This window comes from Cheilinus undulatus, linkage group 12 (assembly GCF_018320785.1).
Source record: "Cheilinus undulatus linkage group 12, ASM1832078v1, whole genome shotgun sequence".
In the NCBI taxonomy this organism is placed as follows: domain Eukaryota; kingdom Metazoa; phylum Chordata; class Actinopteri; order Labriformes; family Labridae; genus Cheilinus; species Cheilinus undulatus.
This window is the reverse complement of record NC_054876.1, coordinates 2,991,741-3,008,698: the sequence shown is the minus strand read 5'-3', so window position 1 is coordinate 3,008,698 and position 16,958 is coordinate 2,991,741. Positions and strand designations below refer to the sequence as shown.

Sequence of the window (16,958 nt, the reverse complement as noted above, 5' to 3'; positions counted from 1 at the left end):
TTTTTTTCCGTGGACCCCCAACACCATAAAAAAAAATACAATTTTAACAATTTCATTTTCAAACATTTATGTCTTATCTTTAAGAATTTTTATTGTAACATTGTTATATTTTGTTCAGAATATATTTTTAAACATCCATCTCTCAAAGGCAATCAGTTATTTGGCTTCAGTGATTAGCTTATTGCCAATACGACCTGATTTTTATGCTCTACCTTCTTATTTAGTGGGAACTACGAGTTTACATCTATGCTGTTGATGCAGGATTACATAACAACAGATCATCCTCTATTTTCAGCCTTGCCTGGTAATCATTTTGCTCATTTTTGGTGCAAAAAACCTGCACTCACACAGGCTGTCTTAGTGTTTATGGCGCTAAAATTCTCAGTTACCTTCAGTGGCCAAAATTCCTTTTACTTCTTGTCAAAAAGTTCCCTGGTTTGGTCACTAGAATTAATGCTTTTGTCTCACTATGCTTAAGCAGCCTTATGCTGTCATTAGCGTGTACATCTTTGCTAATGAAACACTTTGGCCGTTGAGCATCATCAGGACCAATGCAGGAAAATCCTAACTTTAATAGTCAGATCTACATTAACTATAATTTTGTCTAATTTTCCCCATGCACAGCGGAAGTTAGCAAAGCAAATCACCTTTTTTGCTGTTTATGGTTCCGGGCCTCCCCTGGAGTCCTGTGGCGCCCCCTAGGGGAGGCCCGCCTCACACTTTGAAAACCACTGCTCTGAATGATGCAGGGTGTGCAGACTGCTTATTTGAAGCAGACATAGCCTAACGTTTGGTTAGCGCCGGGTCTGGGTCCTGCTCTACAGTTGGTCGCTGAAATTTTGCCAAGAGAAACGGGGAAAAATAGAAAACAATTTTAAATCAAAATAATCAAATAATTTAACATTCTTATTTGTTACTAGCCTATTTTCAGGCGTTTCTACCTTCTTGATTTGTAAAACGTCCAGCCCTTTCTTTAAATTGTAATATGTAATTTTTTTTTATTTTTAAAGCTTAAATGTGCATCAAATCGTAAATCTACGATGCAGTACAAATTGGCATGCTGCTGTCTTAGGAGCAAGAGGTCAGCTCATGTAAATTTTGTGCAGGCATCGAGAGCTAAGTTGTTTGCAAAATGTTTCCAGTTACCGTTGTGCCTTTGTACCCTTTGTAAATTGCTTGGTAACTTTTGGACCGCAAGTCGTAGACCCTTACTTTTTTCCTGTAAAAGCTCTGGTTTCATGCATCCGTCGCTCTTACAGAACATTTTCTAGCGAAGCCTGAAACTTCGATGACTTTTCAGGTTCTTTTAAAGATTAAATCCCCAGCGCTGGATCCGATAAGAAGCATCTTTTCTTCCATTTTTAATCAATTTTGGATCGTGTAATTTGGCTTGCTTCAATGAGTGGCGCAATATTTGTTGAGGGCAATGTTTACATGCAATGCATTGTGGGAGGGGCTGTCCTCCAATAGCAAGACGTTGCATCTCTACTGCTTGAAGGAATGGCACGAATGAATCTAATTGCAACAAAGTGCATTAACTTTTTTTTTGTATATATGCAGATATTTTGACAACCTTTAGTCACAGAATATTTATTTTTTCACTGTTTTGTCTCCAAGAGATGGAGAACAAGTCTGTGCAAAGAGAATTCTTTGTCACTATTGTTTACTTTGAGTTATCCATACAAGTCTTTGAGTTTCAAATTCCAATTTGTTTTTTTTTTTTGTTTTTTTTTATTTTGTCTTTGGAGCCTGATAACTTTTTCAAAATTCGAGTGACAATACTACAGTGGATATAATCTTACAGCCCAGGTTGTCCTGGAAAAAAAAGAGGCATAGAGCTTGACTGTGCACCACAGGGTTGATGTTTTACAAGCTTTTTAAGTCAAAAAAGTCTAGATGAGAAGTGATGGTGAAAAAATAGCTCTGAGCTCTAAGGGTTAACCCTGTCTCTTGTCTGCTCTGTTATTTATAGGATTGATGAGTTTAATGATGATAGTTGAAACATCAGGATAAAAAATGAGTGGTCCTTTTTTATGTTTGAAGGTGGATGCATCGTTGTTTCAAGCTTTTACTTTCAAAATCATGTTCAAAGTGAGTGTGAATGCGGCGCTGTCCATGGTGCTGAAGACTGAGACGGACAGCTGTCAGAGAGTGAGTGAGGGTGAGAGAGGGCCACACCAGTCAGCTGATTTCAGGCTTCTCTCTTTTACATTTTAAAGGTATTATTGTGATTTGGTTTGCAGTTGCATATGGATAGTTTTTTATAGGTTTTCAGTGGAATAAAAAATACAGCTTTTATTTTCTTTTATAGGTAATTTGTCATGTGCCGCTGTAGTGATTATGTTATTGTATGCTGTTATTTTCTTAATCCTCTCAGTGTGTACGGTTTCAGGTCAAGCTTGTTATTAAAGTGTATGTTGGTTTCCATAAAAAAGGGGCAGTTTTTTATGCCAGTCCATCACGAATGCTTTACGCCACTTTGCCTGCAGGCTGTTATGACCCTTCAACAGGAAACACTGATTGAGCTGATTTTGCTGCTGAGGCTCACTGTCACTGCACGCTGTTAGGACACGCTATTAGGAATGGCATGGTTTTGAAACACATATCATCAGCATTAAAACAATCTGCATAACTTAAATCAAATGTCATCTCCACAAAAGTGGAGTAAAAATCCTCCTTCGTGTTAAACCGTTTAATTAAAACATAATTATTCATGACACAATTTAGTGTACAACTTGTGTGGTCAAGAAAAATAAACAACAAAGACATGACACTAGGATATCACCCTAAATAATTACAACTTTGCCTTCTGAAAATTATTTAAAACTAAACATGATTGAAAAATAAAATCAGAAATTAGCTGAACACAACTGTAATTATATCACTCTATCGCTGAGAAAGAAAATACTTAAAGGTCAAAAACAATTCTGCTTCAAACAACCAGACTGAATGATAATTATTTTACATTAAAATATGATAATATCAGACTTTCAGCCTCTGGGTAACCTAGATTCTCTCTGCTAAACGTCTCTGTTTGACTTTGAGGTATTTAACATTCACCTCGCATACTTGCTGTAAATTGCCTTTAACTGGAGTCAACATGAATATGCAATGTGGTCGAAACTTAAACACAACTCAACCGGATAAAAGATACCACATTTAGAACATGATTTTTTTTTTTTCCAAATAAAGAGAGAATTCAGAATAATGTCATTTAGAGGGAAATATCAAACACAATCCAGTTAAATGTGAAGAATTCGTTACACCTTAGGGATCTAAAAACCCAAAATAAACATGTTTGTTATTGACTTCTTTAGTGGGTCAACATAATCAGGGGACTCAATGCACTGTCCGTGCATCAGTTTATGGTTCAGGTTGAAAAGAAAAACCATCCACTCGCTCATACACCCACTCACAGACACACACAGACACACAGACGTCTTGATCAAATCCACTCGTCTTCAAAATCGAAGCAGGAACGGCAGAAACACTATGAAGAGGAGCCAGCTGTGTGAGTGGATCCCTGACGCTCCGCCGCTGCCGTCCTGGACTGCTCTCGGTCCTGATGGAGGGAGGAAGAAGAAGAAGGAAAAGTTAACACCTGGATCAGTCTCATGGCTGGACACCCTATGAGACTGGGGCTCTTCTGGGGCTTCATTACAAGGGAACTGACTGAAAATAGTGCCTTTTTTATTTCCTCATTGTGAGTCTTTATCACTTAAAGTAGAGACAGATGGGCTGGGGTTGTTACTAAAATAGTCTCACAGCAGAAGACAACAAAGAAACCCACAGGCACACTATGGACAGACTAAATCTGTCCAAGCCACCCATCTCAGATGCGTACTTGCTCCTGCAAATTTAAGGGGTCTTTTCATTAGGAACATCAGCCTGTAACCGACATTTATTTCTCAGCTAACCAACATTTTTATTTCATGGACGAATTCTTCATAATGAGGGAGAAAAGCTGGTCGAAAGTGACTAAGCTGTCCCGCTTCACAAATTCTTTTCATGTAGCTCATGGTACAAAGATGGAAGGTATTACCAACTTTTTAACAGCTTTTCTCCCCCATTTAAGGCCCTTGATTCTCGGCTGGTGGGTCAGGACCAAGAAGTGGCTCATAAAGCCATTTTAGTGGCAAAAAGTCTCTGATCTACCTTTATTTTCAAGGATGTGTCTCTATCTCTTTGTTTATTCATTTATTTTCTTTCTTCTTATGCTAAAAATGTTTGGTGATGATTAAAACATGGAAGATATCTGGGTTTGTGATTTGACATTAAGCAGATGGAGGTGGATTCTGATGCTAGACCAGTACAGAAGCAGTGTTTTATGTAGCACAGAGGTTGTGCTGGACTTTTTTGTTGTTCATACTCATCGCTTAGAACTCTGCATGGCATTGATAGTCCATGTGAGCAAAATGGAAAAGGTCTATGCATCTGTCTGTGTGCGTGTGCTGACACGCAGGCTCCTCCTCATCATTCCAGTCGGTCAAAATGACAGACAGTCTTCAAAATTCTCCGTCATCCTTCAAAAAAATGTGTCATTGATTGATAAACGCGACATCTGATATAATAGAAACTGTAGTTTACTGTTTAGAAAAAACATTCGCATGGATGCTGCTAAAGTGCCAGTTTTATCAACTTATCAACTTAACTAGACATTTCTTTGTTAAACTGAGAACAGCAGTGAGTTGTTTTATTTATAGTGGACATGGTTCGCGTTATGTAGTTCTATACTGAGATTATTCCTCGGCAGCTGCGCTAGCACACCTTAGTAGCGGCGAGGACCTTACGTGCGTTGCTCTGTTTTGGCCGTAAAGATGTGACAGACAAACCGTTTATCCAATTACTCTCCGAGTTTAGTTTCAAAGGCTCTGCCCTTTCCCAAACGCTGTAAATTGAAGGTTTTCCAGTGTGTCAGGTTACGCTTAAGCAATGTCCTTGCTAATCTCTTCTGCCATCATTTCACCGGCCTCTTGTTGCTGCTTGCTTACGTCACGACTCCGCCGCACCCCAAAGTACTGCCCCTCATCACTGATTGGTCCTGTCACTTTCTAACTGGGCCCAAGGGAGCTTTGGAAGATGGATTCGACAGTGAGAAACAAGAAAACAGGCGTATCCATCTGCTTTCCATGGTTAGGAGATGAAGATTTACTATTGTTTTGTTATTTTGTTTCTTTAGGGGTTTAATGGGAGAGCTCAGTTTCTTTGAGGCTTCTATAAAAAACACACCAGCTGAGGGAGGCAGCCGAGCCACACGGTGTCCTAACAGCACACAGGCGATATCCCATCATGCACTGTCAGACTCTTGCTGTGCAAACTCCACCTATACATATCTAAAGAGCAGAACTGTCCCCCTCATAGACTTATCAATAAAGATTTGCACTTTAGTGCCATTTTCTAGGAAAATGCTGACATGAGGAATTCTGCCACAGCAACAGTCCAACAACACAACAGCAACAATCAGAGTAAGTTAGTTTAACTAAAAAACATGGAAACACAGGCGGGGTACCTCAAGGCTCCACCCTAGAGCCCCTTTTATTTTAAAGGTACATTACTTAAACCAGGGGTGTCACACTCATATTGCAAGATTTGCTCCAATGAGAAGTCCTGAGGGCCGGACTGTTTAGGCCAGGAGTGTCAAAGTCAATCACAGATTCTGAATTTAGGCCTTACCTAAGAGCCTTACAAAGTCAACATTTAACCATAAACTGTCAACCTCATTTTCACCATTAGTAAAATATATTTAAAAAAAAAAGAAAATCGCTGATAATAAATAATTCTGGGGAAAAAAAAGTCAAAATGCTTTGTTTAAAAGCCTAAAGTATGAGATTAAAAAGTCAAACTTATTAGTTCACAGTGTCAAAACACTAAATTTAAATGCAAAATACTGTTTTATAAAGGCAAATATTTTAGACAGAAAGTCAAAATTACACTTCAAAAGGTAAAAATATGACTTAGAATTTTAAATTGTGAATCTTGAAGGTGAAAATATGATATAAGAGGTCAAAACATGAAAAAAGTCAAAATGGTCAATTTGTCAGAATTGAAAATATGAAATGATTACATGAATTTCTTTTCCCACCTTCCTTACTTTTTATCTAGTTATTTTTCTTCTTTACTTTTCAGATTTCTATTATTTAACATGGATATTTTAAACCATTAAGGTAAAGTTTTCACCTTTATACTGGAGGAAATCTGCAGACCTCATACTGGTGAGCCAGTTATAATAAAAAGATGATCTTGCGGGCCGGATACAACTGTACCACTGGCTGGATTTGGCCCCCAGGCCTTGAGTTTGACACCCCTGACTTAAATATATCCAGGTGATTAGTTAAAAAAACAAAAACAAAAAACAACAACAACAACAACAACAACAACAACAAAACATTATTTGTTGATTAGGTGATGATAACACAGTCACGGTTTGTCAATGCTCAGTTACGTCCACATTAAAAAAAAAAAAAAAACATCTGGGGTCATCAGCTCATAAAATCACTATTTCTGACTTTGAGAGAAGATGATAGTTGCATTAACTCTTACAAAACTAACATGAGCAGCCAATAGGATCTTTCTATCTCTCTTTTCTCTCTGATTATTTTATAAATTCAAACTTTTTTATATAAAAACGTCTGAAAAGAAGCAGGAAACTGGAGTGAAAAAGTCCAAAGGGAAACTTTTTGTAAAAACCATAAATATTTAAGTATTTCAGTTAGTAAACCTTCCTGAGTGTTGTTATTGAAACCGACAGTCTGCTGCAATAATGTGCAATATTTCCCCCAGTCACTCATGTTCATGAGTTTGATGAGAGCTTTATCATGAGTCCTGAAAGGAAGAAAAATAAATAAAGGAAGAAGCAGAGGTGATGACGCATGTCTCTGTATTCTGATTAAAAATAAATTATTTATCATTTTCAGGAACGACACCTCAAGGATGTCAGTAACAAACAACACTAATAAAAGTGAATATGGAACTGCTGTCACTGAAAAAAACATTATAATAATCAAACTGACCTGATTTTATTCATAGGTCTTGTTTCTTTTTCTCCTTATTTTGCTTTTAACACTCATCTTTTTTCCGTCTCGTTTATTTTTTGTCACTTCCAGTTCTCAAACATCCATGATGATTAAAAAGCTTCTATAAGATCTTTTTTTTTTTTTTTAATCATGCTCTAACATGAAGGCTTTCTTTGACTATTCATAGATGGAAGTCTGCAGTAAGAATTTAATGTAACTAAATCTAACAGTAAAAACTAGAGAAGGTGAAGATTACATCATGCAGCAATGCATGCTGGGTCACAGGAGCCATCTTGGAAGGAACATATTCAGTTTGTTTGCAACCTGGCGCATTTTATCTGAACTGAAAGAAACAAAAGGTTTAAATTGCTTATTTATGAAGGGCAAAAATACAGGTCCCTGTAAGATACAGGTGTATGGGTGCAGAATCAGCTTTATTGCAGGTGTTGTATTGGACTGTAGCGGTGAAGAGGAGGCAGAGCTGGGAGGAGAAATTTTTATTTTACTGGTTGGTCTTCATGTCAACCCTAACCTTTAGTCATGGGATTCTTTTAGTGTCTAAAAGACTGAGATTGATGATTCAAACAGTCAAAAAACCGAAGTTCCTTTGAGAGGGTGTCTGGGCTCAGCCGTAGAGAAAGGCGGAGGAGTCTAAATATGAAGCGTGGCACCTTGTGGTAGAGCTGCTGCCCCTTGTCATTGAAGGGAGTTTGCTGAGGTGGTTTAGTCATCTGATCAGGATGCCTCCTGGTCCTCTCCCTTGGAGGAGACCTCAGGGGAGAGCTACATCTCACTGGAGGCCTTATATATCTCCTCTGACCTAGAATCATCTTGGGATCCCCAAGGAGTCAGAAAATGTTACTGGAGAGAAGGAGCCTGCTGCCACTGCAATCTGACCACAGGTAAGTGGAAAAAGATAGTTTGACAGACCCAGAGCTGCTCAGGACTGGATTATGGCCTGGATGAACCACCACTAGTCACACATACAAACATCCGTGGCTTGTGTTCAGACCTATTGCTCACATTCTGAGAGACTTTAAACGCTAAAAGTCTGTGAAGGTTAATCAGAAGTTTAGCCTTGAAATTGTTCACGATCTGCAAATTGCAGAGAGCCTGAGGGCTGCAGCAGATGTACTCTCAAAGCTGAGGTAACACTTTGAGTGGCTCAGACCAGACTAAATACAAAGCTTTAAAAATCATCCAGGCTGGGTGGAGCAGGCACTCATATACAGAGGCAACAGTCCGGTGGTCATGGGATCGATTCCAAGTCCCTGCACCCCAAAATATTCTCATAGATAATTAAACGAAACAAAATCAACTGGCAGTTTAAGGTTAAGAATAATATTTGGTTTATCATTTCTACAGATCCATGAAAACAACCTTAATTTTCAAAACTAATCTTCATTTTCTAAAGCCTTATCTCCCATTACAGACAAAAAAACATATGAAACATTAATTACAAAATCTTACATTTTTAATGGAGGTTTTTTCAGAGAAGGATTATTTTCTTAAGCTATTGATGCATTTCCATAAAACTGTTTTCTGTCTTAGTAAAACTTTAAAAATAATTTCCTTGCAGTAGACGGGTATGTTTAATACATGGTCCAGTACTGTCTAGAGCTTTATAAAATAATAATAATAATAAATAAATAAATCATAAAATCAAATAAAACCAAAAAAATAAAAATAAAATAAATTGATTTACAAATTATTTTTAAAGTGCTGTCTTAGTCTTAGTTTCCACTTCAGGAAATAAAACCCCCAAAAGTCACCACTGATCCTAATGTCTTAAACTTTGAATGGAGATTTCTTGAAACAAATAATAATAGTAATAATATTAGAAAAATACTTTTAAAACATATTTATTAATTTTTATAATTCTTTTATCTTTATTATTGAACCATTAAAAAGTAATTCACTCCCAGTATTTGTTTTTTATGCTGTCTTGAGGACCATTAAAATAATAAAGTCAAATTTTTACTGAAGAATATTTAACAACAGTTAATAAAAGCATCTTTCAGCAATATTCATGTATTTCCACTCTGACTTTCTGTGTTTAAGGAAATGTTAGGCAAAATTCGTCTGCAGCCAAGTAAAGCAGTGTCTCTTTCTTCATTTTTCCCTCCAATAAATGAGAAAATTAACAGATTTATTCATCGCTTACAACCAGCTTGATCATGTGGTCAGCTTCTGCACTCCTTAATGCAGCAGTGCTGCCTCTCCTTGTTGATTATGTTGTTTTCAGACAAAAGTAAGATTATGCAAGATCCTCTGAAGATGGTGCCTGAGGCCGAACATGCAGCGCAACATGATGAAACTTCACATTCTCTCTACTGATAAACACGTCATTCAGAGAGGATTCGAAGCCCCTTTACTTCATTCACTTCTGTAATATTACAGCCTGATGCAACAATTTTTTATTCTCATCAGTTAAACACTCAGTACCCCGTCATGACTTTTGAAAATATATTTAAAAAAAAAGAAATATCATATTGACAAAAGTATCCAGACCCCTTACCAAAACACTGTAAATGTAGCTCAGGTCCCTCCTATTTCTCTGGATCTTTACAATGGATACAAAGATGTTCAGTATTGGGTTTAAATGTGTGGATTTAATCATTAAAGTCCCCAAAAGTCACAAGAGTTCCAGGCTCGCTGAAAATGCTGCAGCAAGGGATTCAAAGGCATCAATAGCGTCAATGGGAAGGAATGACGGCTAGCCTCAAGAGGAAAAACAAGTAAGAGGCAAAGATTTATGGTTTAAAAGTGATTTAACTTTTGATAAACTGTGTCACTTCTGGTCGTGTACGACAGCGCCGGTCTGGAAGGCGTTTTAACGATCACATTCAGAGAAAAACTGTCACGCAGAAACTGTTCTTTGCTGCTGGGTCCTTTGGTTCTTCTTTACTGCTCTAAAAACGGTAGCTTGTGCATGCAGTGTTTTCCGGCAGCGAAGAACAAATGATTTGTGGTTTGTAGTGTTAACATTTAGCATGGCCAAACGGTACTGGACCCTTAATTATACCTTAATAAATTGCAATTAATACATAGAATATATCAACTCTGACAGCACTGATTGAAACAAATTGTGCACATTATACTGATCTCATTGTTCAGGTTCATCATGTGATTTGTTGTTTATGTTGTACTGTGAGTAGAATATAGGGTCATAATATTTGAAAACCATTGCTTTCTGTTTTTATTTACAACTAACGCATCGTTTTTAATTGGGGTTGTCTTGAAAAGTCCTGCTCTAGTCTGTGTAGATCAGGGGTGTCAAACTCAATCACAGCAGGGGCCGGATTCTGGATTCAGGACTAACCTGAGGGCCTAACAGGGTCACCTTTTTAACCACAAACTGTCAGCCTTGTTTCACTGGTAATAAAATATGAAAAAAGAAAACTTAGCACTGATGATAAACAATTTTGACATTTAAAAAGTTAATAAGATAAGTTTAAAGGCTCACAATCTGAGAAAAGCAAATGTATTAGTTGAAAAAGGTCAAAACATGAAATAAAATGTGTAATCATGAAATAAAAAGTCAACATATGATTCAAAATTTTAAATTGTGAGTCTAAAAGGTCAAACTATGGGATGATGAAGTCAAAGTTTGGAGTTGAAAATATGAGATAAAATACAAAATAATTGGTTAAAAAGGTCAAAATAGCACTTAAAAATGAGAATTATGAATCTTAAAGCTCAAAATATTATATGAGAAGTCAAAATTATGAGTGTAAATGCTCAAAGTATGAAATTAAAAGTCAAAATCTTAAGTTTGAGTCCTTATTGTGAGATGCTAAATTAAAATCTAAAATTTAAACAAATTAATTTCTTCTCCCACATTCCTGACTTCTTATCTAAATATTTTTACTCCTTACTTTTTCAGATTTTGTGAAGTAACAAGGATTTCTTAAATCATCAAGGATTAGTTCACATTTTTATACTTGAGGAAATCTGCAGACCTCAGACTGATGGGCCAGTTAGAACAGAAATATGAGATCATCTTGCGGGCCGGATTTAACTGTTCCACTGGCCGGAATTGGCCCTCGGGCCTTGAGTTTGACACCTGCGGTTTAGATGATTGTACAGCCACACAATCAGCATGAGTGTTTCCAATACAGTCTAACAAAAATGAAGCACATACAGTGTTTTCATCACACTCTTTTCAGGAATGAGCCAAGCTCCGTCTGAACGAACACAGTCTGAGGATCGAGGACACAATTTGAGTTTTTACTTTGAAGCCTGTTACACAATGACGACTCATTTCCCCAGGATTTCCATCAGTTCACCACTGTTTCCTTTGGGGCATCTATCCAATTACTCTGCCACAGTGGATTATCCCTAATCCTGCATATGGTTAATTACAATAATGACGCTCACTCCGAGTCTGCAGGAAAGCCATTAACACAATTATATTACTGGAGGTTTGCTTACAAGATGCTGCAACCAGCAGTCACAAAGACGCCTTAAATGACGAGATGATTTCTCTCTGCTTTCATAACAACTCTTTTTCATTCTGCTGAAGTACATACACTGAGAGATTCTGCAGTTTTTCTGTTTCATTATGCATATTTTTTCTTAAAGGAAGCACAGTTAGGACACAAACAATCACACATAATGAGAATTAAAGATGAAAAATACTTACAGCAGAAAAAGAAGCATGCATAAAGGAAAATGAAGCCACGTCACAGAGAAGCAGAAAGGTTTACAGAGGAGAGAAATGAAACATGGTTAGCAAAGCAGGCTGCAATGACCATATCACACAGATCCACATTAAAATAGCTTTAAGAAATCCATTTATGAGGAGAAAAACCAGTGATTTAACTATTATAATAAAATATAGACAGGTTCAATAACCCATCTCATCATGTTTAACACTGTGGATAACTTCTGCGTCACTGCAGCCTCACTTTCTCTGAAAACAAGCCGATGTTTGTCGTGTGTCAGCATGCAGGAACACTTTACATCCAAGACATTTAAATGGCATGCCGGCGCTGAATACTAACCTTGCAATAGCGTTGAGCTAGTGGGTTCAATTACCACTAAACAAGAGGGACAAACGAAGCAGAATAACACATCGGAAAGAGAACAGCAGCACATCATTGACAACACTTGAGAAAAGGACAAGAAGCAGGCAGCTCTATCTTAGTTTACTGTGTTTATGTCAGCCGGTATTCAAGACTCAAGCTGGAGAAAAGAAAATCATTTAACAGGAAAAACATCTCTAATTTTCATACAATAACCCAGCATTGATAGAGTGATAATCCACAAACTCCTTCATTAAGTTCACTTTAAACCAAATAACATCTTCATACATTAATCAGTTTTTCATGACCTGCTCTTACTAACATGAACCTTGTTGAATGCTGCTGTGAATGTTAGACTTTTGATTTTGTCTTTCTGTCGAGGATAAATAAAGCTATCTGAATCTGGAACACATTTATAATCACTTACTGTCTGCTCTGATTGCCATCTGTACCCTGGATGTGTCCATTCAGTGATTTATTATTTTTTGCAGATGGTTTCATTAAAATATGACTTTTTCATTATGATAGCAATGTATAAAAACGTCCAAATATATTCTGATCCCTGCATTGTTTAAGTACTTTTCTGTGCATGACTTTTAGGCAGGTACGGCAGCCAGAGTCAAGCTTGACACATGTCGATACACACGTGTGTGTCAGCAGCCAAGGACAAGCTCAGTGGTATGTCTTTTGTCTGGGCCCGATACGCCTGGAAACCACCTGCAGTTTTCAGGCCATGGGGACATTTACTAACCTTGCAAAGCAGACGGATACGCCCGTTTACGTGTTTCTCACTGGCGAATCTATCTCACAAAGCTCCCATCTGAACCGTTTGGGCCCGGTTAGAAAGTGACAGGACCAATCAGCGTCGAGGGACAGTACTTTCGGGCGCGGCGGAGTAATGGCATAAGCAAGCAGCAACAAAAGGTCGATGGAATTATGGCAGAAGAGATAATCATGGATGCTGCTTAAGCGCCAGTTTTATCAGAACTTGACATTTCCTTGTTAAAAGAAGAACAAAGAACAGCAGTGAGTTGTTTTCTTTTCAAAAACGACAAAAGTCGCGTACTGACATGTCTACAGTCGCCATGGTTGCCGTTATGCAGTTCTCTATGGAGTTTACTCGTCAGTAGCGGCTACGTCATGTTTTTTATTGCTCTGATTGGCGCGTAAAGATGTGACAGACAAAACGTTCATCCAATCATCCTCTGAGGTTTTGTTTTTCAGAGGCTCTGCCCTTTCCCAAACACTGTGTATGAGAGGTTTTCCGGATGGATGCGTGAAACAAATCCACCTGGCGTGTCAGGTTAGACATTAACAGCATGAGCAGGGGCTCGTGGACTCTACCATCCATCTGGACGGTACCCTAGGCCAGAGGTTCTCAACCTTTTTAGGCCGTGACCCCCAAAATAAAGGTGTCAGAGACCAGGGACCCCCACAGTACCTGAGGGTGGATGAACAGCCATGCACAATCAAGAATAGTCATGTCCACACAAGGCTGCACATAAGGGGGATAAATTGGCTAGCTTTCCAGGGCCCTGCCAAAGGTGAAGGACCATGGAGGTCAGGAACATCATGGTCAACTGTAAAGTTAAGCTGTGATATCCATATTTTGTATTTAACCTGAATAATTACCATCATAAAAAAAAAAAATTTTTTGAATTATTCTTTTGTGCCGTAGTAAATATCCCTCTTTAAAATATAAATCCCTTTTCTTAAAAAAAAAAAAAAAAACAGAATTAAAATGGGTTAAAAATGGCAAAAATTGGTGGAAAAGGTGTTGCAATGGGATTTTGAAGGCAGCAGAGATGGGTTACACGGGCAAAAATTCGATTTAAGTGGCACAAAATAAGCAAATAATGGCAAAAATGGGTTAAAATGGCAAAAACAGGCATAAAAAGTTGTAATAGGGGATTAGCTATATCAATTAAAATGGACTTAAAAAATGAAATGTGGTTAAAATGGGTAAAAATGGGTGTAAAAATGGTTAACATTGGCAATAATAGGTCAATGGGGGAAAAAGGTGAAAAGTGGACAGAATTGGTTTAGAAGTGACAAAACTTAAGAGAAAAGTTCTGGAAAGGTTTGAAATAAAAAAAAAAAAAATAGTTTTAAGTGGAAACGTGTTGAATTGGCAAAGTTGGTGGCATAAAGTGATGAAAAGTTAAAATTTGCCAAAGTTGGTGTAACGAGGCAAATGTGTAATTTAAAAAAAAATATTCTTATCTTTTTATAGCATCTGGAGACCCCATCTCAGTGTCTCATGACCCCCAATGGGGTCCCACTCCCCGCATTGAGCATCACTGCCCTAGGCCATGCTTAGTCACTATCCACCCCTTACTCAGCCCTAAAGGTGCAGCCTTTGTCGTTTGTTCCCATGCCCTTGCTAATATGCAACGACATCCAGAGTGGACTTGGGTTGTGTCAATCCTCCTTCTGTCCAGTGGGGCCCTCAGGTGGATTTATTCACAACACGCCTACTTCAGTCCCGGTTTTTGGCCAAAACATGCCTGAAAATTCTGCACAATACTGTTGTTGGTGCAAAAAAAAAAGTTTTAAATTATTATTATTAATATTTATCTCTTATAGGAAGTTGGTCATTTTGGTCTCTATTGGGCAAAGTAAACAACGTAACATGTCTCAGGATTTTCAGAAATACATTAGAGACCAGAAGCCAGCAAGTCCACAATCAAACTGATCAAATTAAATCAAACTCACAGCATGGGCTCTGGTTTCAGTTAGGGTGCTACTCACTTAGAAATTAGAGGACAAACATTCTTTAACACTTCAGGATTTTGATTTTCTTTATTTTTATAAATCAGTGAATGTAAAAGCTTTAAACTAGGATACGATTAGAAAAAGAGTTGTGGATTATCACTTTAATGTTTCATAACAGACTCCCCGTACTCACCAAACAGGAGAAAGCTTGTGTTCGAGCTCCCGATGCTGTTAATAGCGATACAAGTGTAGTTGCCATAATCTCCATCAGACACGTTATAAAACATCAGCTTAGACAGCGATCCAGAGTTCAGGATCTCCACGCCATCCAAGCCACTGAAGATCCTGGACGGGAGGATAAGAGGTCTTAGCCATCAGGTGGATTTTAGTTATGATTCATTCTTTTGTTTTAGTCATCAGCCACATCACCACTGGCCTGAGCAAAAAACATTTATTTTACAATAAGCTGGGCCCAATCATGGAGATATTAATGCCTGGCAGCTGTTCAACAGCCATCATAGAGACTAAAAACAAGCACACACATATTTTATATTTACCAACATTTAAATACAAAACAAATTACCTTCTGTCATCTTTGTACCACTCGAAGTCTGCCTCCGGCACCGCGTCCGCCTCACACTCCAGCACTCCTCTCTGGCCCGGAGTCACTCCGACGTCTCTGCCCTCTGACACCGATGGAGCGTCTACAAACATATGAGCACATGAAGCATATGAGAGCACTCCAAGGCAAGTCAAGGAGATCACGAGAGGGGTCAGCTGCTCTGCTGAGGGATTTCATCCTCTGATCTGCTCCAGGTATCTACAATTTTTATCATCATACTGACACTGCTCGTTCAGGATATGAAGAGAGAGAATCACATGATCAGGTTTTAGATCAGTATGGAGCAGAGACGTCCAGATTATTGGGAACTTTTCATTATTGTCTGTTTTTATTAAAAAAATACATGATTAGAATTAAGGCCTCTAGTCCCCAACACTCTGGAGTCTGCTGAGAAAACAACCATGTGTGCATCATAGTGTATTAATAATAACCAACTGAATTAGGCAATGACACATTGGTACTGTAAATCAAAATAACCTGATACGCTGCATGTTTGACTAAAATATTATTGAGTTCAGTATTTTAATTCAATATAGACATTCATGTTGACACTTAAATTAAAGCTGGGTAGCTGAGGATATAAGGAAACACAACTTTGATGTCAGATCCTGCTCCTAAAATACCTTAGTGAAGGTAAATATAACAAATTTAGAGTTTGGTGAAAAACTTAAATACATTTTTAAGGTGAAATGTGATATTTTCACACCTATGGCAAATTTAGAGTCACCACTTAACCTAACAAACGTTTTTTTTTTTGTAGTGGGAGGAAGCTGGAGTACCCGGAGAGAACCCACGCGTGCACGGGGATAACATGCAAACTCTGCACGGTAATGATTGTATAAATTAATCCCCAAAAAGAGCATGACCACGAATCAGTTATCACTGTATTTCAGGTTTCCTGAGGTGCATTAGGAGGGATTTGATCTGCTCTGCTGAACAAAATTAGTAAAAGCACGTTGTTGACTGAATCAGGATGACTCCTCTACTCCTTTATCAGGCTACACTGCCCCCTATAGGAGAAACCAGTGCAGTGCAAAGCTTAGTAGGCTAACTGACCTATTAGATTGGATTGGATGAGGGATAACTGCCCCAGATAAATACTGATGAAACTGAGATTCTCATCCTTGCCTCTGAGGACATCTCCTCCCATGTTCAGAAATGGTTTGGATCCCTGTCTTCCTCGTTAAGAAGAAAATATAACCAATTCATTATAGAACAAATTAGAGTAATTTTAAATTCTGAACATGCTTTACTTCACCCCAACTAGGGGTGAAGGATTTGGAAAAATAATCTTTTTTTTTTTTTTACCCAATATTGTGATTGCAATTAAACATGTAATTAATTTTTAAGATCCTCATCTCATGCATTTTACAACAAAAAACAAGCGATAATTCATTATTTACTATAACCAAAACAACATTAGATTAAACTCGGCATAACAATTTTGTTAAAATATGTTCTTGTGAGGATTTTTTTACTCACTTTTGCAAATGTGATATGAACTGTTGCATTAAAGGGAAATATATTTTTTATATAATTCTCATATTTAATAAGAAAAACATACAAACATGAAGAAAATAT

The 16,958-nt window shown here is 37.7% G+C and overlaps 1 protein-coding gene across 3 annotated transcripts in view; it reads right to left on the bottom strand.

Annotated features, from left to right (window-relative positions):
* Positions 1-1,647: 1,647 nt before the first annotated feature.
* The window catches only part of ntm (neurotrimin), a 930,591-nt gene continuing 915,280 nt past the window's right edge, over positions 1,648-16,958 (bottom strand). For 2 of the 3 annotated variants that reach the window (XM_041801723.1, XM_041801722.1), the window contains 4 exons: positions 15,339-15,459; positions 14,949-15,100; positions 12,020-12,055; positions 1,648-3,562 (listed from right to left, as the gene is read on the bottom strand). In XM_041801723.1, coding sequence (XP_041657657.1) covers positions 3,462-3,562; positions 12,020-12,055; positions 14,949-15,100; positions 15,339-15,459 — 410 coding nt within the window. In that variant the 3' untranslated portion in view covers positions 1,648-3,461. The remainder of the gene's footprint in view (positions 3,563-12,019; positions 12,056-14,948; positions 15,101-15,338; positions 15,460-16,958) is intronic. The other variant, XM_041801724.1, reaches the window with a different exon arrangement.